Source organism: Arabidopsis lyrata (assembly GCF_000004255.2).
Source record: "Arabidopsis lyrata subsp. lyrata unplaced genomic scaffold ARALYscaffold_1, whole genome shotgun sequence".
In the NCBI taxonomy this organism is placed as follows: Eukaryota; Viridiplantae; Streptophyta; class Magnoliopsida; order Brassicales; family Brassicaceae; genus Arabidopsis; species Arabidopsis lyrata.
Window position 1 is genome coordinate 33,003,055 of NW_003302555.1, and position 26,032 is coordinate 33,029,086.

Sequence of the window (26,032 nt, forward strand, 5' to 3'; positions counted from 1 at the left end):
GGGTTCGGGGTTTTTTATGAGTTGGCGTCAGTTTCGGATCCGGGTTCGGGTTTGTTTTTTATTTTGTTTATTATATATACGTGGCTCCACCCTGGCGGCGTTTGTCTTTTACTTAATTTGTCTATGTTTATTATGGTAAAGTGAATTGATTTGTGAGATATTTTAAAAGGTCAAACATGGCAAAAAAATGGATGTATTTAGTATCCGATGAGTAATTTGGAAATATTAAATTGGACTTGATATGAAGAAAATATTCAGCTGTCTTTTTGAGAAGTGTTTTACATAGAGTACAAATTGTTAGGGAGAAGAATTGAATGAGACCATATAATAAATATGGTCAAAGATTATGTTTAGTTTTGAGAATTGTCAAGATGTGAATGATTCTTGCTTTTTTGTGAGTTTGGAAGGGGTTTAAGAAAGATAAGAAATATCATGTGTCGTGGATTAAGGCTGGGACAAATAAAACGTTAACTCAAGAACCGACAAAACCGAACCCAAAAAACGAAAAGTTTTTAAAATAACTGCATGGTTAGTAAAATCTCCGATCCAAACTAACTATGACTGAATTTTAACCGAATTGATAATCAAACGGAAACGGTTAATCGAAATATCCAAAAATCTAAAATATCTAAAAATAATACCCATAATATCCACAATTATAATTATAAACTCAAAAATATTTATCATTTTTAGACTCAAAGCAATCAAATAACTTTAAATAATCAATATATCCAAATGTTATTAGTTATATTTGTCAAAGTTTTAACTTTTAACTATTCGCAAAATCGAACTAAATTTTAATTTTCTTTCTAAATGTTTCCCTTTTTGTTTGTGTTTTTTGTATATTTTCGGTTAATTTCAGTTATTTGGGTAAAAACCGAACCAAACCGAACTCGATAAAATTTTGGTTAGTTATGGTTATCTATTCAAATATCCGAACCGAAAAAATCTAACTGATTAGAAACGAAATTTCTTAAATATCTGAATGACTATTATATTATCATATCCGAACTAACCGAAATCAAGTGCAACTATAACCAAAACCGAACGGTTAACCGAATGGACATGCCTATAGTGGATTATTGTAACTTGAGATTGGGCAAACAAGTCACAACTAGAGATTTTTAATAAAAGTGAACAAAAAAGGGGATAATCTTGTATATGACATAAGATTAGAGTATTTAGCGTAAAGCAAGTGTGTGATCTGGACCGTATCAAATTATTTCATAAACCGTGTTTTTAACAATTATTGAAAATATATATTTTATGAGGTAAATTAATTAAGGATATGACCGACCGCCAAATCTTGAAACAATCTCGGCTTTTATGATCTTGTCTTAAAATTCTTGATGATATCAATCTCGGCTTTTATGATCGGGCAATTGTTGATAATGTTCAACCTTACACACTTTACCATAAATTGACGCATAGAATTTCCGACTAGCTCTGTAGACATGTTAGGGTACAATACATACATAGTATAGTTTGAACTCTTCGCAGATGGCTGGAGGTAAATGTGTGCGTAGAAAATTGTAAAACAGTCGTTGAAATTAGCATAGATACAACATGTCTCCAGCATATATAAATGAAAATGTGGTTCAATGTTAATAAAAAAAAAACCCAATAAAATTCATCAAGACTAATTAAACCTTGTGATTCACCACTCACCTAATATCATCGGCTTGGTTGAGAGCCCAATGGAGACATTATTGTTGGGAATAAGTGTTGGTACCAAGTCTTTAAACCTAAAACTAATGTAACGTTCGTCCAACTGTACGACCATCTTATCTAAGCTCTTTGTGTTTTTAAGCGTAAATTCTATGAACGAAGTAACATGCTTTGTCTCTATATTCCGATGGGATTTGTTCAAAATGACCTTCCCATCTTTCGATCTCCAACATATGTTTGGATCCAAGCCTAGTGAGTCCAAGTAATTTGTCAAGTAACTCCCCTGCTCAACAGAAAGAAAAAAAAAACATGGTTCTTGGATTAGTCCAACTCGATGATAGTTAAAAGGGAGACCAAGGAAAACAAGAGAAGGGTACGGTAAATTTACCGGTATGGTGTTGCAATCCCTTGCTCGTACCATTAGCTTCTTTAATTCAAATGAGTTTTGTAACAATCTTTCTATACCAGGAATAACATACTGAAAGATTACCGTTTCAAGAATCAAAGTTTTGACCTTTAACATCGGAAAAGGAACACCACGAACACCAGCAAGAGATAAAATCTAATAGAAAGCACAAAATGACCGTGAATATCCAAACACTCGGTTACTTTGCAACCAATATGAGTGAAATAATTAGAGAATGTAAGATTGAGCCCAAAACATACCTGAAGAAAGTTTCCACCAAAAGTTAGCTTCTCAACATTCTGTAGTTTTTCCAGCATCTCTAGCACCATGGCTTGAAGTTGAGGAAAATCAGCCTTGAAGATCTCATCTCTTGATTTAATACAAATGTCCAGTTTCGCTTCGGTTAAAGACGAGATATCAACTAAAGTACATGGTAATTGAGAGGCTATCAATCTAAGACAATGGATATGTGGTGCAACAATCTGCGTTGGCCCTAGAAACTTAATGTGGCTGTTTATTTCTAATGTTCTCAAGTGCAACAATTTGCTGAGATCAAGAACCTTAATATCTTTGCAACTATACAATGTCAAACATTCATGATTCGGTCAACCAGATAAAAGCTTAGTAATAGATCCATAACGGAAACGACACAACCGCAATGACAATTTCTTTAATGATGGCCAAGATACCAAGCATTGACTAGAAATATAGGCTAACTCAATGTTGAGTTGTTTGATAGAGGAATTGATGAAGAAGGAAGCAGGAATTTTAAAACCAGTACCATAGACTTCAAGGGAAAGATTCTCCACGTTACGCGACATGGCGAATGTGATCCACTTCTTGATGTAGTAATTATTGTTCTTCAAGTTGTTTTTGAGACGAAAATACTTCATCTTGGGAGCTTTGTAGCACATTTGGGTTTTGTCAATCGAAGCAGGTCGTTGTCTACAATTACTAAAGGAGAGAGAAGGTGTATCGCACCATATATACCTCCATCGTTTTGACAAAAGGGAAGTTCTGATGGCGAATTTGGTCGGACTAAAGGAGAGGATATGTTGGAGGATCTCATCAGGTAAAGAGCTGATTAAGTCTTTTGCTCTCTTCTTTTCATGGAGGCGGCGACGCAAACGACGGCGAGGATTGTAGCGGTTCACCATCTTTTTCGGTGAAAAAGGTTTTAGGGTTTTAAAAAACGTTTCATATTTTAACAAAAAAAAAAAAAATGATTTTCTAGGTTTTTCTCTCACGAGGTAATTCCAAAAACCCTAGGCTTTTGTTTTTCTTCCGTCACAATATTTCCTTGGTCACCACGTTTTCTTATGGTCTCTTTTGTTCTTCACTTGACACTTCTTCTTCTCACTCAGCAATGCTTAGAATAAAAATGGCAGGATCAAATTATAAAACTCTGAGTACCCTCTTCTGCTTTGCTTCAAAATATCGCACAACCGCCGGAATTTCTCTAAGAACGCACTACAAGAAAACATAGCAATTTCCGACGAACATTTCCGACGAAATATTTAGTCGGAATTATTCCGACGGATTTCCGACAAACTTCCAAGAAAATAATATTTCGTCGGAAACTCGTCGGAAACATAAAAACTTTTCCGACGATTAAAAATTCGTCGGACTTTCGTCGGAAATATTTGTCGGAAACCATGGAAAATTCCGACAATCCAATGTCATCGGAAACTGCTCGGAAACTTGTCGGAAAATTTGTCGGAAAAAACTAGGTAAACACGTGATTATTCACTGCACATGTTCCGACGTAATCCCGACAACTTGATCGAAAAAATTAGTCGGAAAACTTGTCGGAAATTCTAAAGTGGCTACCTTTAATATTTCCGACGAATTACCGACAAAATGTCATCGGGAAGTTCTGTCGGAAATTCGTCGGAAATATTAAAGGTAACCACTTTAGAATTTCCGACGAATTTCCGACAAACTTTCCGACGACATTTTGTCGGAAATTCGTCGGACATATTAAAGGTAACCACTTTAATATTGCTGACGAATTTCCGACAAAATGTTAGTCGGAAAAGTTTTATATATATACTAGACAATGAAAGAATCATAAACACAAGAAAATAGTTGAAAAAAAAAAAACAGACACACAAGAAAATCTTGGAAAAAAAAATGTCTTCTCATAATATTTATAAAATTAGAGAGTGGATGTATAATCGATTAGATGATGAGACCGGAGCTATGAGGCAGGAGTACAAGGAAGGTTTAATGGAATTCATGCAGTTTGCATCTAATCAAGAAATGACGCGTATCGAAGGTATTATGGCATGTCCTTGTGTCAAATGTTGTAATGATCATTTTCTTGCAAAAGACATTGTTTGGAATCATTTATATTGGGGAGGTTTTACACCAGGATATTATATATGGTTTTCTCACGGGGAGGATTTTAGATCGGGTCCTAGTAGTAGTCGTGAAAGAAGAGATGAAAACGTTATAATTAGCGATGAGCATATTCACCAGGAAGAAGATAATGTAATTGGAAGTGGTAGTGGTGAATTTCATGATAACGTAGAAAATACTAATGTTGCGGAGGAACCCAACTTAGAAACACAGGGATTTTTCGATATGTTAGATGCTGCAAATCATCCGATATATGCAGGATGCAGAGAGGGTCATTCTCCTTTATCCGCCGCAACACGTATGATGAACATCAAAACAGACTACAATTTAAGTGAAGATTGTGTTGATGCGTGGGCTGATTTTATCCACGATTATCTACCGGAAGATAATTTATCGCCAGTTTTATACAACGCAATCCAAAAATTGGTATATGGGCTAGGTTTACCATTCCAAATGATTGACGTGTGTAGAGAAAATTGTATGATTTTTTGGGGAGATAATGTAAATATGTCTCAATGTCGTTTATGTGGTGCTGAAAGGTTTCAGGTTACTAGTGGGCGAAACAAAATACCATATAAGTGTATGTGGTATTTGCCCTTGGCTGATAGGTTGAAGAGGTTGTATCAATCAGATCGGACAGCGGAGGGTATGCGATGGCACGCTGAACATGAATTCACCGGGGAGATTTCACATCCATCGGATGCATCGGCCTGGAAACATTTTTGTTCTACATATCCAGTCTTTGCTAATGAACCAAGGAATGTCTATCTTGGTTTATGCACGGATGGATTCAATCCATTTGGAAAGTCAGGTAGAAAATATTCTTTGTGGCCAGTAATAGTCACCCCTTACAATCTCCCACCTTCCCTTTGCATGAAAAGAGAATTTCTTTTCTTAACCATTTTGATTCCTGGTCCAAACCACCCTCGTCGTTCACTTGATGTGTTCCTACAGCCGCTTATAGAAGAGTTAAAAATGTTATGGTACCAAGGGGTTTGGGTATATGATGTCTCCACGAAGACAAATTTTGACATGCGTGCTGTATTGATGTGGACTATTAGTGACTTTCCCGCATATGGCATGTTATCGGGTTGGACAACTCATGGAAGACTGTCATGTCCATATTGTCAAGATAATACAGATGCCTTCCAACTAAGACATGGCCGGAAATCAAGTTGGTTTGATTGTCATCGTCGTTTTCTAAGACGAAATCATCCATATCGTCGTAGTAAGACGTTGTTCCGCAAGAACAAGAGTATCCGTGATCCACCGCCACCTGAGTATGATGGTGATTATATATTGAATCAATTTCGTGATTTTGATGTTGACTGTACAGCATCGGTAGGGGGTAATGGCCATGTCCGAATTGATGGATATGGAGAACATCATAATTGGCATAAAAAAAGTATCTTCTGGGAGTTACCGTACTGGACAAATCATCTACTCCGCCACTGTCTTGACGTTATGCATATTGAGAAGAATTTCTTTGACAATATAATTAACACCATTTTAAATGTCGCGGGTAAGACTAAAGATAATGTCAAATCCAGAATGGATTTACCCGATATATGTGCGCGCGAGGATCTCCATTTGCTTGCAGACGGAGTAGGTCCTATTCCTATATGGAGATTAGATGCAAGCAAGAAGACCAAGTTTTTTCAGTGGATAATTGATGATGTTAAATTTCCTGATGGCTATGCATCAAATCTATCATATTGTGTTGATGATCACAGTGGTAGATTAGCTGGGATGAAAAGTCATGACTGTCACGTCTTCATGCAGCGTTTACTACCATTTGCGTTTACACAACTCCTACCAAATGTTGTCCATGAAGCAATTGCAGGTACAAACAACTTATCTTTCAATTATTTTAATATGTTATTATTCATGTATATATTCTTTTTTTGTTTACAGTTATTAATTAAATTGCAGGTATAGGTGCATTTTTTAGAGATTTGTGTTCAAGATCTCTAACAGTCGAAGGACTACATACACTTGAAGATAATATCCCGATTATCATTTGCAATTTGGAGAAATTATTTTCCCCATCATTCTTTGATGTCATGGAGCACTTGCCTATCCATCTACCTCGTAAAGCAGCACTAGGCGGTCCAGTTCAGTACCGGTGGATGTATCCTTTTGAGCGTTTTATGTTCCATTTGAAGAAAAAAGTTAAAAATCTTAGCAAAGTTGAGGGATCAATAGTAGCTCAAAGCATAAACGAGGAGACTTCTCATTTTTCGGCCTACTATTTTGCTCCAAATGTCCAAACAAAAGCAAGAAAACCAGGTAGGTACGATGATGGGGGTGTGCGGCCTTTTTACCATACATCTGTCCCAGATATCTTTTCTCAAATCGGGAGACTGAGTGGGAAGAAAAGAGAAGTATGGTTTACAGATCAAGAATTTAATCACATTCATACTTACATCCTCCGGAACTGTGACGATGTCATACCATTCGAGAAGTAAGAAACAAAATTCATACCTTAATAATACGCATATATTATTTGCAAAATAATTACTTATACAAAAAAAACAAATGTCTGTAGGATCTTTGATGATCAAGTGTCTGGAGAGTATCCAAACATGACAGAGGCTCGAAAAGAGGAAATGAAGCAGACACAATATGCTAATTGGTTAAAATATTATGTAAGTTTTCACCGTTGATTTTACATATATTATGAACATGGTTACTATTTATTAAAATCGTACATTTGCTTGTATGTTTTGCAGATCAAATCAGCCGCAAGTAGGCAGGAACACTATCCAACATGGTTTGAAGAGTTGGTTGGAGGTCCTCTATCAAGGGCAATGGCATACCCGATGTATTGCACTCGAGGCTACGTTTTCATAAAACGTCCAGGGATTACTAACAGAAAAACAGTGAATTATGGGGTCGTTGTTCGTACAGATTCGATAGACTACTATGGTGAAATTACTGATATATTAGAGGTTGAATATCCGGGAGTCATAAATTTGAAATGTATACTCTTCAAGTGTGACTGGTATGATCCTAGAGTTGGAAGAGGTGTTAGACTTACAAAGTATGGTGTCACAGAGATCAACTCGACTAAGCAGTTAAGAAAGTATGATCCGTTTATACTTGCATCTCAGGCAGCACAGGTTTGCTACATACCATATCCACAAGTAGGTGTTCGACAATATCCATGGATTACGGCTCATCAAATAAATCCAAGAAGCAGAGTTGATGGGGTGAAAGAAAAGGAACCGCTACAACAAATTGCAGTAAACAAAATTACGCAAGTAGATCAATCTGTCGGTGACATTCCCCTCGTTGATATTGAGAACATAGAAGTCGAACAGATATGGGAAAATGCGGAAGACGAAGAGGATGGAGAAGAGTTTGAAGATCAAAATGATTCTGCTAGTTCAGATTATTCTTCCGATTCTGAGTAAATCAAATATATCTTCTTTAGTTTTATATATATATTTTATAAAATCTGTTTAAATGCTTTTAAATTTATCATATTATATGCATTATAATTTATTTGTTAAAAAAATCTGTTTCTCATTTTATAATAATTAAACCATTCTAATATTTTATTTTATTCATACTTTCGTCGGAACTGTCGTATGAAACGTTTGAGATTAAATTTGTACCGCTTAAATATATCTTCACTTGGTTCAATATATTTAATTAAAGAAATACTTGAGACAAAATAATTAAAATTATTTAAATTAATATACCCTGTTTCCGACGAATTTTCCGACGACATTATTTTCTCCGTCGGAAAATCGTCGGAATTAGGATATATTGAAATGAGGTTCCGATCGGTGCACAACCGATCGGCACAACCGAGCGGCAATGCCCTGTTTCCGACGAATTTTCCGACGACATTATTTTCTCCGTCGGAAAATCGTCGGAATTAGGCTATATTGAATTAATTTATTTTTTTTACTTTTCTTTCAGAAATACTGAAGCGGGAACATTTTCCAACGAATGTTCCGACAAATTTTTAAATTTCGTCGGAAAATTCGTCGGAATTAGTTACATTAATTTCTCCGCCGCTCGAGATAAGTAAACGGCAATAGATTTAATGCCAAATTTCCGACGAATTTTCCGACGAATTATAAAAATTTGTCGGAACATTCGTCGGAAATTAAATCTCGCGGGAACTTTTTCCGACAAATTTTCCGACAAATTTTTAAATTTCGTAGGAAAATTCGTCGGAATTAGTTACATTAATTTCTCTGACGCCCGGGAAAAGTAAACGGCAATAAATTTAATACCCTATCTCCGACGGAATTTCCGACGACCATATTTGTCGGAAATTGGACATTAAATCTCGCGAATCTCGTAAATGTAGAGGGAAAGTTAATTGGTTTGAAATTCCCGCTGCATTGTTTCCGACGAATTTTCCGACAAATACCCAATATCCGACGGAATTTCCGACGACCATATTTGTCGGAAATTGGACATTAAATCTCGCGAATTCCTGCTGGATTGTTTCCGACGAATTTCCGACAAATATGGTCGTCGGAAATTGTTATATATATACGACTCACAGATTTTTACCTCTTACACACTTCTCACTCTTATAAAATCTCTCTAAAATCTCTCTAAAATCTCTCTAAAATCTCTCTGTGAATCTAAAATCTCTCTAAAATCTCTACAAACGTTAAGGTAAGATGTTTAGTTTTATTTTCTTCATAATTTTGTTTATAAAATTCAAAAGACTAATTATAAATTTTTTATTTGATTAAGGAGATGGATAATGGATCGTGGAGTGGATATATGGCGTATTGTAATGAACGTGGGTTTGCTCCGGATTTGAATCTTGGGCAAAATTTTGGTTCCGAAACCCAACCACCGGATGATTTTCCCATGGAGGACACGGAAGTTTCGGAGACGGAACCAATGGCGATGCCTACACGGAATGATGATGCAAATCTACTCGATTCTATGACGCTAGACCAATTACTCCGTGCGCCGGGTCGAGATAAATTGAAAAAGATCGACCCAAGCCGTATGAACGGAACAACTTGGTAAGAAATTGTATTATTTAATTTATAGTTTTACGTAGATAATCTCAATTAAATAATTTGGTAATTATAGGTATAGATTCGATAAAGGATTCACAAAGATTATCAAGAAAATCATGGAGAGCGATTTCCCCGATCCCGCTCCGAATCTTACGTCGGTCTCCGGAGACACAAAGAAACGTTGGTTTAAGGCATTTGCGGTTAGTTTATTTAAATAAAATTTATGCTTTATTTACTTTGTTTATAATTGTAGCTAAAAAAATTAAATTTTAAAATTTTACAACACTAAAAATATATATATTTTAAATTGTTTAACATTGTAGCAAAAATTTTATTGGGATTATGGTCTTACGGCCGAAGTACAAGAAAAATTTGAGGAGATATGTGGGAGTCGTTTATTGGATTATGTTTATGGATGGAAAAAGAAATGGCTTAACGGGAAAGAAAAGCCAAATTGGATGCGAGAAAACGTTTGGCAAGGGCTTATTGCATATTGGTTACAAGAGCAAAATAAATCCCGTAGTGAAACTAATTCTCAAAATCGCAAGAGTAAACGCGGAGGCTATGGCATGGCTAAACATACTTGTGGATCAATGCCATATGTCCGGAAAAAGGAAAAAATGGTAAATAAAAATTTAAATTTTTTACATTTCAATTTGCATTATAATAAATTTTATTGTAAATTTTTAACTAATAAATATTTTAAATGCAAGCGTAATCCCGAAACCGGTGAGTATCCCGATATGGTGACATTCATGGAGGAGACTCACAAACGGAAATCGGACGGGACATTTGTTGATAAAAAAGCTGAGGCAATAGCTCGTCGATGTCGGGAGATGGAGAAAGAGAAACTCACACAATTGAGTCAACATTCGGACACGCCTGATGATTATCAACTCACCCAAGCAGAAAAAAACGATATTTTCCGATCGGTAAGTAATAGTAATTAAAATATTATAATTTAGATAATATGTTTTATTTCCTAACAACATTTTCATTATAATAGCAAGTTGAAGTTAAAAAAGGACGTAGATTTGGATTCGGTTCCATTCCGTTTGACGAAGACATGGGCGGAAGTTCGTCATATTCACATGCACACGTGAATTGTCAAGAAAACGCAGCCGAAATCATCGAGTTGAAGAGTCAATTAAAAGATTGTAAGTTTTGGATGGATATGATGGCCCGTCTTCATCCCGACATCGTTCCGCCTTCTCGCCATGATCAACCCGGAAATGCAAATGAAACAAATAACGTTGACACTCTATTTGATAATATATAATATTCGCGTTTGTAATAATTTTTAGTTGTTTAAGAACTTATTAATGTTTAATTATGTTTTTTATATTATGTGGTGAATTTTATTTTTTTTAATTATGTTTTTATATAATATTTGTGTTTGTTTTATTGAATTATTACAATTAAATTAAATTAATATTATTTAATTTAATTAATTATATTAATTAACAATAAAATATAAATATATTTTTTTAATAAAATATAATATTTCGTCGGAAATTCATCGGAAAATAATAAAAAAATACGATTTGTCGGAAATTCGTCAGAAACTATTAAATATATTATTATATTATATTTTGTCGGAAATTCGTCGGAACATTCCGACGAACTTCCGACGATTTGTGGTCGGAAAATCGTACTCGATCTTGCGGCGTCGTTTGTAGGAATCTCCTCGGAATGGCGTCGGACTATGCCGTCGGGATATCGTCGGCAATTTTCCGTCGCTATTCCGACGGACATTTCCGACACCTTTCCGACGGGCTTTCGACGAATATTTCCGACGATTTTCCAACAAATATTTCCGACGAATTTTCCGACAACTAATCTCGACAGAAATTTCTGACGAATTTCCGACGAATATTGTTTTCCGACCAGAGAATTCCGACAAACTTGATGTAGTCGGAAATTCGTCGGAAACATCCATTTCCGACGAATTTCCGACTATTTGGTTTGTCGGAATTTGCTATGTTTTCTTGTAGTGACGGCTGAGATTTTCCGATCTCTTCAGACTCCGGCAATCATCAGACCAGGTATACATTTATCCCTATCTCCGCCCTCAAATTTCGTTTCAAATCTTGAAACAGAAGTAATTAGGTTTTGATGGAAATGTCATTATATTTGTCCTTTAATGTATTAGATTCGACCTATGGAAGCGATACAAGGCAGAATCAAGCGTTAGAGACTCTTCGTAAATTGGGAGTAGAATTTAGTGAAGAAAATTGTAAAGCATTCGTTACAAAGAAGATAGATATTTCCATTCGATGTGGTGGAGGTCGAGCACAAATCATGAGTGCTTTCAAATTTCTAAAAGAAGAAGGTCTCTCCATAGAAGAAGGAATGTATAGTTCTTGTCTTTGTTACTTAATTGATGAAAAAATGGAAAAGAAGTTCAAGTTTCTTATCAGAATACTCAAAGAAGAGATTCCTGATTCTTCACCAGTACTTGGTTACTATGAAATGCTTTTTTGGATTGAGCTTAATGATGTACAAAAGATCGAGGAGATTGGTTGTGGCATCATCGATAGATGGGGCAAGCTATCGAGCTTGGAAGGTAAGGCGCGGAAATTTGTTTTAAGAGGAAATATCTCTCGATACATTCTTAACTCTTGTGATAAAATATGCAGTACATTATCTGGAAGCATTGTGTGTTGGAAATGAGGATGAGTTTCTGAAGACGTTGTTAGAAACTGTAGACATAACCAAAGCTTCTTCGTTGGAAGAATTGGCACCAATTTTTGAATATCTTGGACGGTCGGAATCATTGGTTGAAGCTATCAGGTTACTTGGGAAGCTGAAAACGACTTGTAAGTTGTCTTTTGTTACATCAATAAAATGATTTTAAATTTTCAAAGCCTGAATTTAATTATTTTGCAATCTATTGCAGTAAGCCCTGAGCATATTTCACTCCTCATTTTTTGGTACGCAACTAGCATCGAGTATGTCTGGGTGAGTTATTCTTGCATTCAGGTTTTGATTGCTCAATAGCTCGAACTTATCGTGGAACATGTTTAGGATTAATTCAGGCATGGCTGGTCGTGGAGCATACTAAACCTAATTAAAAACCAAAGAGTTCTTCCCTTATCTGTTTGTTACCTCATGAGTATTGAGTTGTTTAAGGATAACACTTTTGTCTCCATATATCGAACCAAAACATTACTAGAGTTGATTGAAATCAGCAAATGTGAGTATTGTTGATATTGTGATATAGAAATGAGAAAAATTGGTTTGGCTTGAAACTAATTAGTGGCTTTCCTGATTTGGTTTGATTCGAATCAGGAAGAACATGGCCGGAATGGTGCCATTGAGACATGTAAAATGCTTCACAGTGAGTTAAGTATTAAGCCTTCATTGGAATTGTTTGAGAAGCTTATCGCATTTGAGTGTTACTCAGAAAACTATTCTAAGGTATATCTTTTTATGTCTTTACTCTTTAGTAATGGAAATTGTAAGGAACTAAAGAGCTAGCAACTTTGATCGGACTTTTTTTTCCATGTGTTTCACTTTGGTTGTTGTTATGTTTGATTGGTAACACTTTTGTATGGTATTATAGGTACCATCTGCAGCAAAAATAGTTAGTGAAATGAGTCTATATGGTTTGGTAGAAGATACGGCCGAGGGGGAATATTTTTACAACACGATTGAGAGGATTTATGGGGCTGATTGGGTATGTCGTTATATTATTATTTCAATGCCTAAATCACCAGCTCATACACATTATTTAAAATATTTATTTACTAAATAACTAAACCTCAAGAGCGTGAGTTAAACCAATATAGTAATCTCATATCAATTACCATGATATTTGTTTAAATTATACATGAAACATATGCGGTAAGTGAACCAACTTATTTATGATTTTGCCATTCTTTCGCATTTGCATATTCTTTACTGAGAAAACCAAAGATGTTTGTGTTCTTAGTCCTTTGTGTCTTTCGTAGCTGGGAACTACAGGAGCCGTGATCAGTGCTATGGGGTCGGAACAGTTTAAACTATACAAGTTGCTCGAAATGTTCCAAGAGTACATTGGTAGAACAAGCAGAAGATCAAGATCAAGACCAAGATCAATGTTACGTCATTTGTGCCTCGACTTTGATTGAAGACTGACACATAATTGACGATTGGATGTTTAATGTTTATGTTCAGCTCTCATATTTATTAAATTACACACTTCTGGTTCGGATTTTCTTTATCCCATCTTAAAATTGTTAATTGAATTGACGAGTAAGGGTTACATTTTTTACAGGGTTTTTGAATTTTTGGTGTTCAATTTTAAGCACTCTATTTATTTCATAGCTTTACTTAATAAATGGGCCTACGATTGAGAAAAATGGCCTTGCCCCGCAAGTAATGCAAATAAATAATTTCTATAATCTAGAAACTAGTAGAAACCCTAATCTTTTCTTTTCTTTTTTCTTTTTTATTTTCCCACTGCTATTGATTTTGTTTTTCATGAACTCAATCTACGCTTAGGATTTCGAGTTAGAAATGCCGAAAAGCCTCATCACCACATTCGTCAGCCTCGCCGTGAGATTCACCGAAAAAGCCACAAGAAACACCAGATTTTCTAGGGCTCTTAACACTCGAGCCATTTCTGAACTAGGTACTCATAAACCCTAATTTCCTAGCTAAAATTCCAAGATCAGAACATTTCATTTGTAACATCGGTCTACCTTCTTTTCTTTCGAATATATTACTGATTCTCTTGTTGTGGCTCTGTAGATACTTTCAGTGAAATTTCAGAACAAAAATCGCCTGATTATGCTTCGAAAACGAGCGCATATGCGAGTCTACGATCTGCTCTCGAAACTGGTGCTGAAACTTCGAGTCAAGCGTTATATACCCTTGAGACATTAGGATTCGTAGATCTTTTAGAAAAATTGTGAAACAGCGATTCTACTTAACATACAAAATGCCAAGAGTAGCAACAATGAAGAGAATGCTATTGAACAGATGGCAAAAGCTTTCGAGCTTATGGTAGCCATGGAAAGAGTAGGTTTCTGTGTAGAAGAAAGAATTTATGGTCCTCTTCTAACGTTCTTGATAGATATGAAAACGGTAGAAGAATTCTATATGACTTTCGATATGATTAGGTATGGTCAAAGGATTTCTAATTCTTCTCCAGAATTTGCGAGACTTGGTTACTATGTAATGCTTCTTTGGATCCAACTCAAAGACGAAGAAAAGATCAACGAAGTTTGTTCTATGATTATCAAAAAATATGAAGAGTATTGTAGCTTTAACCGATGTCGATTAACAGAAATGTATCTGCTTGCACTTTGTGAGAAAGACCAGCATAAGGAGGTTTTGATGATATTAGAGACTCTAGACACAAGAGTCTGTTCTTTCAAGATTTTGACAAGTATTTTCGAGTACCTTGGAAGGTCGATATCAGAATCTGTTGCCAAGAAACTTCTCCGTGAATTGAACAAGAAAGGTACTCAGAGACACATAAGACCAGTTTACTTGATGTCTATTACACTCTCTGTTAGCATTCTAACTTTTTAAATTAAGTTTGCATTTGTAGGGATTTTCTGGTTTAGAAGTAAGAAAGTCTCTGAGCTGATCTTTAGCTACGTAACCAGCATTCCTAACATGTGGGTAAGTAAGTAGAAATTAAAAACCCTTATTTTTGCTTAAAATGTTTCTGGTCAAGAAAACAAAATATGTCATCTCTAATGTTTTGCTTGGCATAATTATAAGGTTGGTAGTGCCGTTTTCAAGTTCAACGAGTTACTCGAAGAGCTTAAAGTTTCCCCTTCAACGGCATCATATCAGAAGCTTATCAAATATAGTTGCGACTCACGAGAGGTAATTTTGATTCTAGCTAGATGTTTTCAGTGAAGCTTTCTTCATTCGTTTAATATGTTATTATAGGAGGAAACCGGTTTATGGATATTAGAACACATGTATGAAGTGGGTCTAGAAGTATCATCAGACACTGCCGTTTACCTTTTTCGTACCATTGAGCAGAACTATGAGTTTGATATGGTATGTGAAGGCTCAGTATACATTGTTTACTTATATCTTAATGTTGTATAGTTTCAACGCCTTGAAATTATATTAATTTTACGTGTGTGTGCAGCTTAGAGCTGTACAAAATGTGCTTAGAAGGATGAGTAAAGAAAAGGACGAAAGTAGAATGTTCAATCTTCGGTTAGCTGTATACATTTGGGAGGTGATTTATTTTTTGTCTTTTTTTGAAACAGAAAGAAAGAATGACCTTTGTGTTTTCATGTGTTACATTTTTGTTTAGTTTTTAACCTTTTGTTTTGTTTTGTTTTTGGAAGGTATTGTTTGGAAGATGTGAACCAAAGCATAAGGAAGGAGGTCATTATAAACCATGGTTAAAGGACAACTATTATATTTTCACACTGGAAGATTATGAGAACCGTTCTCCTTATCCAATTGAGAGAGAAGATTATGGTTATGACTATGAGGAGGAGTATTATTGCGGGGATGATGACTCTGCTAACTCTGTTTCTGGGTCGTAGCCATATGTCTTGATCTCCAAATGTTTTCAGGTGTTGGCTGACTTATTTGTAGGCTTCGGGGACTTGTCTTAATCAATTACATTGTATGAGGAAATAAGCTCCTTTTTCATTAGTTTTCAAATACAATCTCGTTTGTGTTTATTTATGCGTTTGTATTGGTGAAGGTATTTGCGTTTGACCAGAGACAAGAATTTAGAAGTGTTCTCTTTAAGTCTTAGCACTGGTACTGTTAGCCATCCTCAATCCGTTACTCGACTCGCTCCCACCTTAGAGATATCCATAAATATAGCATGTTGTTTCTTCTCTTTTGGGATGTGACTTGGTTATCAAGATTATTAATTCACCCAATAAGTATATATAACTTGGACAGAAATTACTGTCTTTATTTTAAGAATATAGAAAATGAAGAACAATTTATGGTAGATTTATGAAACTCTTAAATACGCATGAATTTAAAGAAATACATAAATTTATATATAGGATCTGTCTTAGCTAAAAACCATAATGTTTAGATAACGTCGTACCAATACTTAAGATTTTTTATAGACCTATAATCGTTTTGATATCGTTACGTAGTACTTCTAGAGTATATATCTGCAATCAAATTGTTCCAAAATCGACGAAGAAATGTTTAAAACTATAGCTATAATCGCTTTGAAAACCATACACCAGCTTTTCATAAATAATAGTTTGATACGCTTGAGCATATATATCTTTTTGTTAACAACTTAATATTACTTGGGTGACTCAAACAAGCCTCCGGAGAAATATTGTTTACATATGAAATAAAGTGCGGTTGTACATGGACGCCTAAGCATATTTCATAGCTCATTTCTACGTACCACATGGTGAGTCTTGGATTCAGGTTTTGATTGCTCAATAGCTTGAAATTATCGAGGAAATTGTTTAGGATTCAGGCATATCGCTGGTCGATCGAGCATGTTTAATTAAGAAACAATCAAACCAAAGAGTTCTTATCTAATCTTTTGTTAATTACCTCATGACTTGTTTAAGGATAATACTTTTTTCTCTATGAATCAAAAAGTATTACTAGAGTGTTGATTGAAAATTTGAAATGATCAATTGTGGCTATTGTCGATTTTGTGACATTAAAAAGAGAAAAATGTAGGATTCTGTCATTTGCCTTGAAACTACAATGTCTTTTTGCTTTGACTCTACATTCCAGCGACATGTTCTATTAGACACCTTTTTTGATCTCTAGCATTGATCCAGATTCAAGCCTTGTAAAGTGTCTGTCAAGATACTTCCCCTGCTCAACATAAAGAAAAATACATGGTTCTTGGATTACTCAAAACTCGATAATAGATAGAAGAGGAGCCAATGAAAATAATAGAAGGTTACTGTAAATATACCTGTCTGGTGTTATCCTTTGCGCGTACTGTTAGCTTCTTTAAATTAGGTGAGTTTTGTAACATTCTTTCTATATCAGAAATAACAAAATGTTCCATCTTAAGGGTCAAAGCTTTGACCTTGAACATGGGAAAAGGAACACCACGTTTCTCGGGAATAGATGATAAATTCTAACAAAAAAACACAACAAGACCGTGAATACCAAAACACATATTGATTAATATATAAACGGTCCTAAACTTATATGGCCTAATGAAAATTAATACATCAGCAAAAGTTGAATTTGCAACCAATATGAGTAAAATTAGTAAAAGAGTTTTAGGCATTAGAGAATGCAAGAATTAATGAACCTAAAACATACCTGAAGAGAGCCTCCACTAAAAGTAAGCTTCTCTACATTCTCTAACTTTTTTAGCATCTCTAGCATCGTGGCATAAAGAAAATCAGCCTTCAAGGACATGTTCAATGGGAAAATGATAATGTCCAATACTTCAGCTTCGGTTAAGGACGAGACATCAACTAGAGTACATGGTAATTGAGTGTTTCTCAATTTGAGACAATTGATATGTGGTGCCACAATCTGCGTTGGCCCTGGAATCATAATGTGGCTGTTTATTTCTAATGTTCTCAAGCGCAGCGATTTGCTGAGATCAAGAACATTAAGTTTTCCGCAGTGATACAATGTTAAACATTCGAGAATCGGACAACCAGATAAAATTTTAGCAGATTCATCAGGTAAACCACAATACCGCAAGGACAACTTCTTCAGGGATGTCCAAGACACACCGTGTCCGGGAATCACATCAGAAAAATCTAACTTATGGTTGAGTGGCTTGAAATAGGAGTTGATGTCGGAGAAACGAGGAATCTTTTTACAACGAAAAAGGACATCAAGGGACATATTCTCTACGTTGCGGGACATGGCAAATTCGATCCACTTCTTGATGTGGTGAACATTGTTATTCTTGTTGATTTTGAGATGAAAATCCATCATCTTTGGAGCTGTGTATTTAGCTAGGGCTTTGTTTATGGCATCAGCTTCCTTAATATTATCAAAGGAGAGAGAAGGTATGTTGCACCATACATGCCTCCATCGTTTTGACAAGACGGAAGTTCGGATGGCGAATTTCGTCTCAAAAGAGAAGAGGATATGTTGAAGGATCACATCAGGTAAAGAGCTGATTGAATCTACTTCTCCTTTGATTTTCCGGCGACTGTTGCGGTCGCTAGGGACTCTTACACAGGCGGCAGAGTTGTCTGCCATTTTAATTTGTTTTTTTTTTCTTAGGGTTTTTAAACCCTTTTATAACAAAAAAAAAAAAGTATTCCTAAAACCCTAGGCATTTTTCATTCCGTCACAAAATTTCCTTGTTCATCAAGTTTTCTTCTCTTCCTTCTATCTCTCTCTGATTGAGTCAACTTCTCTTTTCATCTTCACCTCTTCGTCTCATAAAATGCTTCCGATTCCAAAAATGGCAGCATCAAAGGCTAAAAGCCTAAGCAACCTCCTCGGCTTCGCGTTTAAATATCGTCAAAACTCAGCCTCAGCCACCGCGAATCACGCCGGAATTTCTTACAGATCGGCTGAGATTCCCCGGTGTCTTCACACTTATTCAAACGACGAACCAGGTATTTTCATATTTCGTTCCATCTTGAATCAGAAGAAATTAGGGTTTGCTAAGAAACGTCATTTCGGTTTTTTTTGGGGTCCAATTATTTTAATAGCTTCAGCTTCCACTGCAGAGGAACCAAAAATCGAAATCGAAACGTGGAATCAAGATATTGAAACTCTTCGAAGATTGGGAGTAATAGTGAGCGTAGAAAGTTGTAAATCAGTCGCAATAGATAACATAGAAGAGTCCATATTCCCCAACCCCAATAGGAGATTATCATTCAGAATTATACCGAGAATAGATGAAAACTCCGTTCTCTCTAGTGAAGGTCGAGAAAAACTCATGAGTGTTTTCGAATTTATGAAGAAGCAAGGTCTCTCAATAGAAGAAGAAATGTATAGTTCTGATCTTTGTGAGTTAATTAATGAGCATAGCAAAGAGGAGTTTCAGTTTCTTATTAGAAAAATCAAGGAGGCGTTTCCTGATTCTTCATCGGGACTTGGTTACTATGAAATGCTTTCATGGATTAAGATTGACGACGAAGAAAAGATTGAGGAGATTTGTCGAAGAATCATCGACAGATGGGACAGGCTATCGAGCTTGGAAGGTACGAAATTAATGTGTTGAAAACTTGTTAAAAATGAATATCTAACATTTAATTCTTGGGATGAATTTGCAGTGAATTATCTGGAAGCATTTTGTGTGACATGTCTATATGAGTATCTTCAAAGACTGTTAAAGACTGTTGACATAACTAAAGCTACTTCGTTGGACCAATTGACACCGATATTTGAATATCTTGGACGGTTGGATTTGATGATTGATGCTAAGAGGTTACTTGGGGAACTGAAAGGGACTGGTAAGTTGTGTTATTTATACACTAATCTTTATTACATTTATCAAACTATGACATTTTCAAAATTTAAACTTTGAATTATTTGCAGCATGGGCTGAACATATTTCACACCTCATTTTTAGCTACGCAACTAGCAGCGTCCACGAGAACGAGGTACGGTGAGGTATTCTTGGATTCAGGTTTTACTAGTTCTTATGTGAAAGAATGAGATTCAAAAACTTTTACTTTTTTTTTTTTTGGTTCATGAAAAACTCTCAAGCCAAAGAGTTTCTATCTAGTCATTTGGTACACCATGACTTGTTTAGGGATAATACTTTTGTTTCCATCGACCTAAAAACATTGTTAGACATGATTGAAACGAGCAAATGTGACTATATATGGTCGGTTTGTGACATTGAAATAACAAGATTTGAGGTTCTGTTATTTGTCTTGAAACTCATTAGTGGCTTTCCTGACTTGGTTTGATTCGAATCAGGATATACCTGGGAAGGCCAACGCATTTGAGATGTGTAGGGTCCTGCATACAGAGGTCGGGTTTAAACCTTCCTTTGAATTTTTTGAGAAGCTGATCGCATTTGAATGTGACTCACAAGATGATCATCATTACTCACAACATGATCATCGTAAGGTATATAATATAATTTGTTTTCTTTACGAATGAACATTGAAAGGAATTCAAATAAAACCAATTTGAGCTAGCAACTTTGATAAGGTCTTTCCTTGAATCTCTTTGATGTTTGATTGGTAACACTTTTGTATATTTTAGATACCACTTGCAGCAAAAATAGTAGATGAAATGAGGGAAAATGGTTTGATAGAAGACTCGGAGGACGGGCGTTATTTTCACGACACCATTGAGAAGATTTATGGGATTGATTGGGTATGTTTTTTTGTTTCTTAACTATTATCTTAATGCCTAAATCACCAGATCGTACTCATACATTATTGACAACAGTTTATTTGTTAGATAAACCAAAGTTTCTATCAAAACTGGCAAAACAAATATGTAATAGTAATACTGTTAATGTAGTAAGTATTTCCACATGGTGTCAAAAAAAAAAAAAAAAAGTATTTCCACATGTTATCTAAAGATCCAACTTATATACTATGTGTCATCCAATGTTTTTGAAATTAGAAGATTAGAGATGTTAATATGGGTAAACCCAGCCCATTTAGACCCACCCTATTTAAAACCTACCCCATTTACTGTAAACCCATATAACTCCATTTAAGTTTACAACCCATTTATCTCAATCCATTTAAGTTCTAGTAACCCATTTAAACCCATTTAGACACATATAACATTATTTTGTTTAAACCAATAATATAATTAATAATTATTTAATTGATTATTTAAAATTTATAAATGATTTTATTTAAATTAATTAATAAATAATGATATAATTGTACTTATTATATTGTTAAAAATAATATAGTTTTGAGAAAACGCAATTTTGCGATTTGGGCGAGAAAACGTGGGTTACGGTTTTGGTGGAAAAACACGGTTTTACGATTTTGGCGGGAAAACACGGGTTTACGGTTTTGGCGGGAAAACATGGTTTTATGATTCTAGCGGGAAAACACGGATTTATGGTTTTGGCGGGAAAACACGGATTTACGGTTTTGGCGGGAAAATACGGTTTTACGATTTTGGCGGAAAAACACGATTTTGCGTTTTGGCGGCACGGTTTTACGGTTTTGGCGGAAAAACACAGTTTTACGATTTTGGCGGGAAAACACGATTTTGCAATTTTGGCGGGAAAATATGGGTTTGTGATTTTGGCGGAAAAACACGATTTTGCGTTTTGGCGGAAAAACACGGGTTTACGGTTTTGGCGGAAAAAACGCTATTTTGTGGTGATAATACCTAATTTTTCGATTTTGGCGGGAAAACACTGTTTTATGATTTAGACGGAAAAACACGGTTTTACATATTTAAAAAAATATATATCTAAATCATAATTGAATTTAAATAGAATAATTTAGTTTTAATGTATTTAATATATTACTCTTTTATTTTAGTTATTAAGGGATTAACATTTTTTAATAAAAATAATTAATATAAATGGGCTTAAATGGGTACCCATTTATTTGTGTGATACCTTATTTAATAAATGAGTTTAATTGGAGTAATCCATTTAACCCCATTTAATATTTTCCCTTAAATGGATTTATTTTTCTTATACATACTCATTTATTAGTGGGGGTTTCATGCCCAAGTTAACATTACTATAGAAGATAGAATTTGGTTATAGTGCAATGTGCATATTCTCTGTCCAAAACAATAGATGTTTGTGTTCTTAGTTTTTATGTCTTTCGCAGCTACGTACTACAGAAGGTGTGATCAATGATATGGGGTCGAAAAAGTTTCAACTAAACAAGTTCATCAGCAAGTTCTCAGATTACAAGGTCGAATCACGATGGTGAATATAAAGATCAAGGTTACTTCCTTTTGGTAATCATGTTATTTTAGTTCATAACAATGCCAAGATTCATCGTATATGGTATCTTGTGTAGTGCACATGGGATACATGGCATGGCTTCATTTGGAAACGACAACAATCTAATATTTGTCATGATACACATTTTCTAAGACATATCTATTCAAGTGACGGGCTAGATTTTCTTAGAACTTTTTGACCTTTTTTGTTTTACTTGTGAGAGTTTTTTTTTAAATCTTAATTTTTTTTGATAAAAACAAAACACACTCGAGACCACGACGAACGGTTCTACCTGCATCATTTTAAAATTTCTGATAAGCTTTCTTTAATAATCTGCGACATCTAAACACATGTATAGTTCTTGAAGTAGATATAGGTTTTTTTTTTAATATAGGCAATCAGGCATCATCATATAAAATCAAAACTCTTTAAATTAATTTTAGAATTATTTAATTGAATCACTAGAATTATTTCCTTCAACTATATATTTGCACCCTATTACTATTCCTCTATTTTTATTCAATTCAGTTAACCACCATTTCCATTTCAACCTTTCGTTAATAAATGGGCCGACACATCTAGGAATGGGCCTTGCCGCACAAGCAATGCATAAAGTTTTTCCACGGATATCGAATTTCATATACCAAACCCTAAAGTTTTTTTTTCGTTTCCACACATCGATTTTCCATTAAGATTTCAAAAATGTCAAAAAGCTTCATCACCACATTCGTTCGCCTCGCCATCAGATCTACCGGAAAACCCTCCAACACAGCCGCTTTTGCCGCAAGAAACGTCAGGGCTCTCAACACATCAGCCATTTCTGAACCAGGTACTCCTAGCTAGCCCTAATTTTTTAACAGTAACTCTATCAAATGTACTACTGATTCTTTTTTCACAATTGTTTCGGTGATTTCTACAGCTCTAGTAGATAATTCCAGTGAAATTTCACAACAAATATCGCCTCAATATGCGTCTAAAACGAGTTGGTCTGCGAAACTACGATCTGCTCTGGATAATGGTGCTAAAACTTCAGCAATATCTAGACTTGAGTCATCAGGATTCGAACTAGCAGATGATTGTCAAGCCGCGATTCTACTTAACATAGAAAATGCTCAGAGGAGCAATGATGAAGAGTATGTCACTGATCAGATCGCAAAGGCTTTCGAAATTATCGCAGCCATGAAAGGATCAAATATCAATGGAAATGAAAAAGTCTATGGTCCTCTTCTTCACTTCTTAATTGATAAGAAAATGGTAGAAGAATTCCATATGCTTGTTGAAGCAATGAGGGATGATAGTGATCATTATTGGTTACGGGAAAAGTTAGCGAGATTAGGTTACTATAAAATGCTTCTTTGGATCAAGCTCAAAGACGAAGAAAAGATCAAAGAAGTTTGTTCTATGATTATCAAAAGGTTCAAAGAAAAAATTGCGGTAGAAAAAAATTGTTCCAAGCCACCTGTTATCCGTCGCGGCTGGGAAATCCATCGAATGGAACTTTGCAATAAACAATGTCCAAAATTAACGAAACATTATCTGCTTGCACTTTGTGAGAAAGACCAGCATAAGGAGGTTTTGAGGATATTAGAAACTCTAGACATAACCAGAGTCGAGTCTTTTCGCCTTTGGACAAGCATTTTCGAACACCTTGGAAGGTCACTAGCAGAATCTGTTGCAAAGAAGCTCCTCCGTGAATTGAACAAGAATGGTAAGCAAAGGCACATAAAATAACGTTTTTGAATTCTAATGCACATGATATACTATTGTAAGTTTGTTTCATTGACATATCCAGGTCTTTCCAATTATAGAGAGCATGACGTTTCTGAGCTGATCTTTAGCTACGTAACCAGCATTCCTAACCTGTCGGTAAGTATCGAAGTCAAGAAGAGCAAGTTCCTAACAAAATTTTGCCATCTCTAAATCATTTTCTTGGCAATTATAAGATTGGTAGTGCCTTTTTCAAGTTCAAAGAGTTGCTTAACGAGCTGGATATTACCCCTTCAACAGCATCGTATAAGAAGCTTATCAACTATAGTTGCGATTCACGAAAGGTAATTTTTTTCTTTTCATCAAAACCTACTTGTTTTTTTTTTTAACTTTAGGTGGAACTTAGTTTTAGTTTCTTCAGCCGGTTTTTATATATGTTATTACAGGAGGAAATTGGTCTATCTATATTGCAACACATGTATGAAGTGGGTCTAAAAGTACCATCAAACGATGCGGTTTACCTTTTTCGTAGCATTGAGAAGAACTATGGGTTTAATCTGGTATGTGCATGAAAGCCTCAATTGGTTGCCTTTTAAACTATTTATTATCAATATTATACATCTATATATGTCTTGTTTACTTATCTATATATATATATATATATATATATATATATATATATATATATATATAATGAACTCACAATATCGAATTTTGTGAGTGCAGGTTAGAGGTGTAGAAGATGTGCTTACAGAGATGCATAAAAAAGGGGACAAAAGTAAAATGTTCAATCTACGGTTGGCTGAATACATTTTGGAGGTGATTTCTTTACATTTTGGAGGTGATTTCATTGTTACACTCTTCTGTTTTCTTTGTATATTTAACTTTTTTTTTTTGTTTTTCTTTGTTTTATCGAAGGTGTTGTTTGGAGGATGTGAACGAAATCAGAAGGAAGGAGATAGTTATAAACCATGGTTAATCAACAACTATTTTAGATGAAAATTGGATGATTATAAGAGAAAGTATCCTAAGGTTTGAACAAAAAAAAGCAATGTTCTTCATTTGTTTTAAAGTGGTATCCACTTATCTGTGGGTTCAGTGGCCTTGTCCAAATCAAATCACATTTTAATTTTATGAAAGTGGATGATGGTTGAAGAAGAAAGTTCTTTTCTTTAGCGTTTTTTTTTTTTAGTACAATGCATGACATTTTTGCGATTTATTTTGTGTTTTCATCTAGTGCTATCGTTTACGTTTGCGTCTGATAGAAGAGAATTGATTTTTCTTAATGGAATCGAAACAACCTAGCTAAATCAAACCGAAACCAGATTTTATGCCGTGATAGGTATTATTGCATGACCAAGTTTCTTGATATGTATTATTTCATAACCAAATTCTTCTTTGGTTGCTTGTTGATGATTCTATATGGGATGATTATATGTCAATTCTTAGCACCTCCATGGAGAGATTTTTCATTAAAATAAAGGAAAATATTAAAAAGAGAAGAAAGTGAGTAGTATGTTAGCGGCTACACCAATACTTATGTTAAGGTTCAGAAAAAACCGGTAAAAATTTATTAAAAATCCGACGAAAAGTATGGTTCTAATGATATTTTAGTGTCCAATTGCGATGCATTGCTCATTTGTTATGTTCGACGTTTAGGATATGATGGTTATAATATATGTATTGTAGCGCGCATATAATAAGTATACAAATGTTAATTACGCTCTATATATATATAGTTGTTGATTAACCATGGTTTATAACTAGCTCCTTCCTTATAGATAGTGTTAAGTAATCAACAACTATTTTAGATACAAAAAAAAAAAAAAAAAAAAAAAAAAAAAAAAAAAAAAAAAACTATTTTAGATACATAGATCTAATTATTTAACACTATTATTATTTATAACATTCACTATTATTATTTTTAACATTCTATGTACGTGTATATATACAAATGTCAAAATGATGTAATATATTCATTGAATGTCTATACAACTTAGATATTTTCATTTCCGTCGAGACGTTTTCTATATCGGTTTTTTTGTCGCCGTGTAAGCATCAATTCACCTAACCAACATTAAATACAAGTGTCCAAGAAGT

At 34.8% G+C, this 26,032-nt stretch overlaps 6 protein-coding genes across 6 annotated transcripts; 5 read left to right on the forward strand and 1 right to left on the reverse strand.

Annotated features, from left to right (window-relative positions):
• The first annotated feature begins 6,538 nt into the window (after positions 1–6,538).
• LOC110224513 lies at positions 6,539–7,851 on the forward strand. The gene is made up of 3 exons (XM_021010613.1): positions 6,539–6,899; positions 6,984–7,083; positions 7,168–7,851. Exons 1-3 carry the CDS (start codon positions 6,565–6,567, stop codon positions 7,849–7,851), a joined length of 1,119 nt encoding a protein of 372 aa, XP_020866272.1. The 5' UTR covers positions 6,539–6,564.
• Positions 7,852–9,163: 1,312 nt separating this feature from the next.
• LOC110224514 lies at positions 9,164–10,717 on the forward strand. The gene is made up of 5 exons (XM_021010614.1): positions 9,164–9,441; positions 9,512–9,638; positions 9,762–10,061; positions 10,152–10,370; positions 10,445–10,717. Exons 1-5 carry the CDS (start codon positions 9,164–9,166, stop codon positions 10,715–10,717), a joined length of 1,197 nt encoding a protein of 398 aa, XP_020866273.1.
• An 812-nt stretch (positions 10,718–11,529) lies between these two features.
• Positions 11,530–12,458, forward strand: LOC110224591 (pentatricopeptide repeat-containing protein At4g21880, mitochondrial-like). Its single transcript, XM_021010881.1, has 3 exons — positions 11,530–12,004; positions 12,078–12,257; positions 12,338–12,458. Exons 1-3 carry the CDS (start codon positions 11,554–11,556, stop codon positions 12,436–12,438), a joined length of 732 nt encoding a protein of 243 aa, XP_020866540.1. The 5' UTR covers positions 11,530–11,553; the 3' UTR covers positions 12,439–12,458.
• A 4,587-nt stretch (positions 12,459–17,045) lies between these two features.
• Positions 17,046–18,628, reverse strand: LOC9328071 (putative F-box protein At1g57690). Its single transcript, XM_021011161.1, has 3 exons — positions 17,677–18,628; positions 17,318–17,485; positions 17,046–17,214 (listed from the first exon to the last, which is right to left on the reverse strand). Exons 1-3 carry the CDS (start codon positions 18,577–18,579, stop codon positions 17,143–17,145), a joined length of 1,143 nt encoding a protein of 380 aa, XP_020866820.1. The 5' UTR covers positions 18,580–18,628; the 3' UTR covers positions 17,046–17,142.
• Positions 18,629–18,631: 3 nt separating this feature from the next.
• LOC9330745 (pentatricopeptide repeat-containing protein At4g04790, mitochondrial) lies at positions 18,632–22,299 on the forward strand. Its single transcript, XM_021011160.1, has 7 exons — positions 18,632–18,944; positions 19,059–19,535; positions 19,608–19,787; positions 19,873–19,937; positions 20,260–20,412; positions 20,551–20,664; positions 22,107–22,299. The coding sequence occupies exons 1-7, from the start codon at positions 18,770–18,772 to the stop codon at positions 22,209–22,211; spliced, it is 1,269 nt and encodes a 422-aa protein (XP_020866819.1). The 5' UTR covers positions 18,632–18,769; the 3' UTR covers positions 22,212–22,299.
• A 500-nt stretch (positions 22,300–22,799) lies between these two features.
• On the forward strand, positions 22,800–25,047 carry LOC9328072 (pentatricopeptide repeat-containing protein At4g04790, mitochondrial). Its single transcript, XM_021014462.1, has 6 exons — positions 22,800–23,054; positions 23,145–23,933; positions 24,018–24,091; positions 24,169–24,492; positions 24,659–24,751; positions 24,851–25,047. Exons 1-4 carry the CDS (start codon positions 22,928–22,930, stop codon positions 24,319–24,321), a joined length of 1,143 nt encoding a protein of 380 aa, XP_020870121.1. The 5' UTR covers positions 22,800–22,927; the 3' UTR covers positions 24,322–24,492; positions 24,659–24,751; positions 24,851–25,047.
• The last annotated feature ends 985 nt before the right edge of the window (positions 25,048–26,032 follow it).

What these genes read in the sequence shown, in the direction of transcription:
- LOC9328071 (XM_021011161.1), bottom strand. Translation starts at nt 18,579, where the DNA reads ATGGCAGACAACTCTGCCGCCTGTGTAAGAGTCCCTAGCGACCGCAAC. An exon ending in TTAGTGGAGGCTCTCTTCAG is followed by an intron (nt 17,486 to 17,676) that starts GTATGTTTTAGG and finishes TTTTTTTGTTAG; the next exon opens with AATTTATCATCTATTCCCGA. An exon ending in CAAAGGATAACACCAGACAG is followed by an intron (nt 17,215 to 17,317) that starts GTATATTTACAG and finishes TATGTTGAGCAG; the next exon opens with GGGAAGTATCTTGACAGACA.
- LOC110224513 (XM_021010613.1), top strand. Translation starts at nt 6,565, where the DNA reads ATGTATCCTTTTGAGCGTTTTATGTTCCATTTGAAGAAAAAAGTTAAA. An exon ending in GATGTCATACCATTCGAGAA is followed by an intron (nt 6,900 to 6,983) that starts GTAAGAAACAAA and finishes AAATGTCTGTAG; the next exon opens with GATCTTTGATGATCAAGTGT. An exon ending in CTAATTGGTTAAAATATTAT is followed by an intron (nt 7,084 to 7,167) that starts GTAAGTTTTCAC and finishes TATGTTTTGCAG; the next exon opens with ATCAAATCAGCCGCAAGTAG.
- LOC9328072 (XM_021014462.1), top strand. Translation starts at nt 22,928, where the DNA reads ATGTCAAAAAGCTTCATCACCACATTCGTTCGCCTCGCCATCAGATCT. An exon ending in CCGTGAATTGAACAAGAATG is followed by an intron (nt 23,934 to 24,017) that starts GTAAGCAAAGGC and finishes TGACATATCCAG; the next exon opens with GTCTTTCCAATTATAGAGAG. An exon ending in CCAGCATTCCTAACCTGTCG is followed by an intron (nt 24,092 to 24,168) that starts GTAAGTATCGAA and finishes GGCAATTATAAG; the next exon opens with ATTGGTAGTGCCTTTTTCAA.
- LOC9330745 (XM_021011160.1), top strand. Translation starts at nt 18,770, where the DNA reads ATGCTTCCGATTCCAAAAATGGCAGCATCAAAGGCTAAAAGCCTAAGC. An exon ending in TTATTCAAACGACGAACCAG is followed by an intron (nt 18,945 to 19,058) that starts GTATTTTCATAT and finishes CTTCCACTGCAG; the next exon opens with AGGAACCAAAAATCGAAATC. An exon ending in CAGGCTATCGAGCTTGGAAG is followed by an intron (nt 19,536 to 19,607) that starts GTACGAAATTAA and finishes ATGAATTTGCAG; the next exon opens with TGAATTATCTGGAAGCATTT.
- LOC110224591 (XM_021010881.1), top strand. Translation starts at nt 11,554, where the DNA reads ATGGAAATGTCATTATATTTGTCCTTTAATGTATTAGATTCGACCTAT. An exon ending in CAAGCTATCGAGCTTGGAAG is followed by an intron (nt 12,005 to 12,077) that starts GTAAGGCGCGGA and finishes TAAAATATGCAG; the next exon opens with TACATTATCTGGAAGCATTG. An exon ending in TGGGAAGCTGAAAACGACTT is followed by an intron (nt 12,258 to 12,337) that starts GTAAGTTGTCTT and finishes AATCTATTGCAG; the next exon opens with TAAGCCCTGAGCATATTTCA.
- LOC110224514 (XM_021010614.1), top strand. Translation starts at nt 9,164, where the DNA reads ATGGATAATGGATCGTGGAGTGGATATATGGCGTATTGTAATGAACGT. An exon ending in CGTATGAACGGAACAACTTG is followed by an intron (nt 9,442 to 9,511) that starts GTAAGAAATTGT and finishes TGGTAATTATAG; the next exon opens with GTATAGATTCGATAAAGGAT. An exon ending in GTTGGTTTAAGGCATTTGCG is followed by an intron (nt 9,639 to 9,761) that starts GTTAGTTTATTT and finishes TTAACATTGTAG; the next exon opens with CAAAAATTTTATTGGGATTA.